Source organism: Salvelinus sp. IW2-2015, linkage group LG7, assembly GCF_002910315.2.
Source record: "Salvelinus sp. IW2-2015 linkage group LG7, ASM291031v2, whole genome shotgun sequence".
NCBI classification, from domain to species: Eukaryota; Metazoa; Chordata; class Actinopteri; order Salmoniformes; family Salmonidae; genus Salvelinus; species Salvelinus sp. IW2-2015.
In genome coordinates, this window is record NC_036847.1 from 33,583,721 (window position 1) to 33,586,018 (window position 2,298).

Consider the following 2,298-nt stretch of genomic DNA (forward strand, 5'->3'; position numbering starts at 1 on the left):
AAAGTATGTGAACCCTTGGATTTAATAACTGGTTGACCCTCCTTTGGCAGCAATAACCTCAACCAAACGCTTTCTGTAGTTGCAGATCAGACCTGTACAACGTTCAGGAGGAATTTTGGACCATTCCTCTTTACGAAACTATTTCAGTTCCACAATATTCTTGGGATGTCTGGTGTGAACTGCTCTCTTGAGGTCATGCCACAGCATCTCAATCGGGTTGACTGGATATCATAAGGTGAATGCACCAATTTGTAAGTCGCTCTGGATAAGAGCGTCTGCTAAATGACTTAAATGTAAATGTAATGTAAATGTTGAGGTCAGGACTCTGACTGGGCCACTCCAGAAGGCGTATTTTCTTCTGTTCAAGCCATTCTGTTGATTTACTTCTGTGTTTTGGGTTGTTGTCCTGTTGGATCACCTAACTTCTGTTGAGTTTCAATTTACGGACTGCTAGCCTTACATTCTCCTGCAAAATGTCTTGATAAACTTGGGAATTTATTTTTCCGTCGATGATAGCAAGCTGTCCAGGCCCTGAGGCAGCTCCAAACCATGATGCTCCCTCCACCATACTTTACAGTGGGGATGAGGTTTTGATGTTGGTGTGCTGTGCCTTTTTTTCTCCACACATAAGGGTTGTGTGTTCCTTCCAAACAACACAATTTTAGTTTAATCTGTTCACAGAATATTTTGCCAGTAGCRCTGTGGAACATCCAGGTGCTCTTTTGCKAACTTCAGACRTGCAGCAATGTTCTTTTTGGACAGMAGTGGCTTCTTCCGTGGTGTCCTCCCATAAACACCATTCTTGTTTAGTGTTTTACGKATTGTAGACTCGTCAACAGAGATGTTAGCATCTTCCAGAGATTTCTGTAAGTCTTTAGCTGACACTCTAGGATTCTTCTTAACCTCATTGAGAATTCTGCGCTGTGCTCTTGCAGTCACCTTTGCAGGACGGCCACTCCTAGGGAGAGTAGCAACAGTGCTTAAATGTCTCCATTTATAGACAATTTGCCTTACCGTGGACTGGCTTTTAGAGATACTTTTGTAACCCTTTCCAGCTTTATGCAAGGCAACAATTCTTAATCTTAGGTCTTCTGAGATCTCTTTAGTTCGAGGTATGGTTCACTTCAGGCAATGCTTCTTGTGAATAGCAAACTCAAAAAAAAATTTTTTTTATTGGGCAGGGCAGCTCTAACCAACATCTCCAATCTCGTCTCGTTGATTTGACCCCAGGTTAGTTGACTCCTGACTCCAATTAGCTTTTGGAGAAGTCATTAGCCTTGGGGTTCACATACCTTCTCCAACCTACACTGTGAATGTTTAAATAATGTAWTCAATATAGACAATAAAAATACAATAATKTGTGYGTTATTAGTKTAAGCACACTGTGTTTGTCTATTGTTGTGGCTTAGATGAAGATCAGATCACATTTTATGTCAAATTTATGCAGAATTCCAGGTGATTYCAAAGGGTTCATATCATTTTTCTAGCCACTATAGGTAATATATTCAGCAATGCAGTGAGGGGGATGGATTTTTGAGGTCAATCAAGGATTTACTTGACCCCACAGAGAATGCGTCCCAATAATCTCTCCTTTCTCCCGAAGTGTACACTTGCACACTTMCCTTTATGGATTTAACAGGAAATAACTGGTTTAAGAAACTCCATGTAGGCCAGGCCTACACCAATCCCATKAAATAGTCTTTATATGTGGCATATTACACGGATAGAGGAGTAGTGTAAGGGTTTGTTTGAGGGAAATACATACTGAATTTTGTGTTTATTTTCAATAAATATTACATCTCTACATTATACCAAGATCACATTGCTGTAAATTGCTGTAATTGATACGATAAGGCAACACCGTGCTTCTTTCTGCCTCTGCACTGCTTGCTCTTTGGGGTTTTGGGCTGGGTATCTGTAAACCGCTTTGTGACAATTGCTTCTGTTAAAACCGGTTTATATTTCATTGAGCACACAAACTCTTGATTCTACTAATTTCTCTCCACCTAACAGGACCCCAAAGAGCGTCTGGGTTGCCAGGTCCAAACGGGCTTCGCTGACATCAAGTCGCACACGTTTTTCCGCAGTATAGACTGGGACCAGGTAAGCCTCCAATCATATCCACTTAAACAGCGTAGAAGAATAAATGTGAATAAACCCATCTTGGTCGCTCAGTATCACCTGTGGGAACCCATCTTGGTCGGTCAGTATCACCTGTGGGAACCCATCTTGATCGGTCAGTATCACCTGTGGGAACCCATCTTGGTCGGTCAGTATCACCTGTGGGAACCCATCTTG

The 2,298-nt window shown here is 41.7% G+C and overlaps 1 protein-coding gene across 1 annotated transcript in view; it reads left to right on the forward strand.

Moving 5' to 3' along the window:
- LOC111966155 (protein kinase C zeta type-like) overlaps positions 1-2,298 on the forward strand; it is a 60,840-nt gene that overhangs the window by 41,504 nt on the left and 17,038 nt on the right. The window contains exon 13 of the mRNA XM_070444610.1: positions 2,014-2,103. Within this exon, the coding sequence (XP_070300711.1) occupies positions 2,014-2,103 (90 nt within the window). The remainder of the gene's footprint in view (positions 1-2,013; positions 2,104-2,298) is intronic.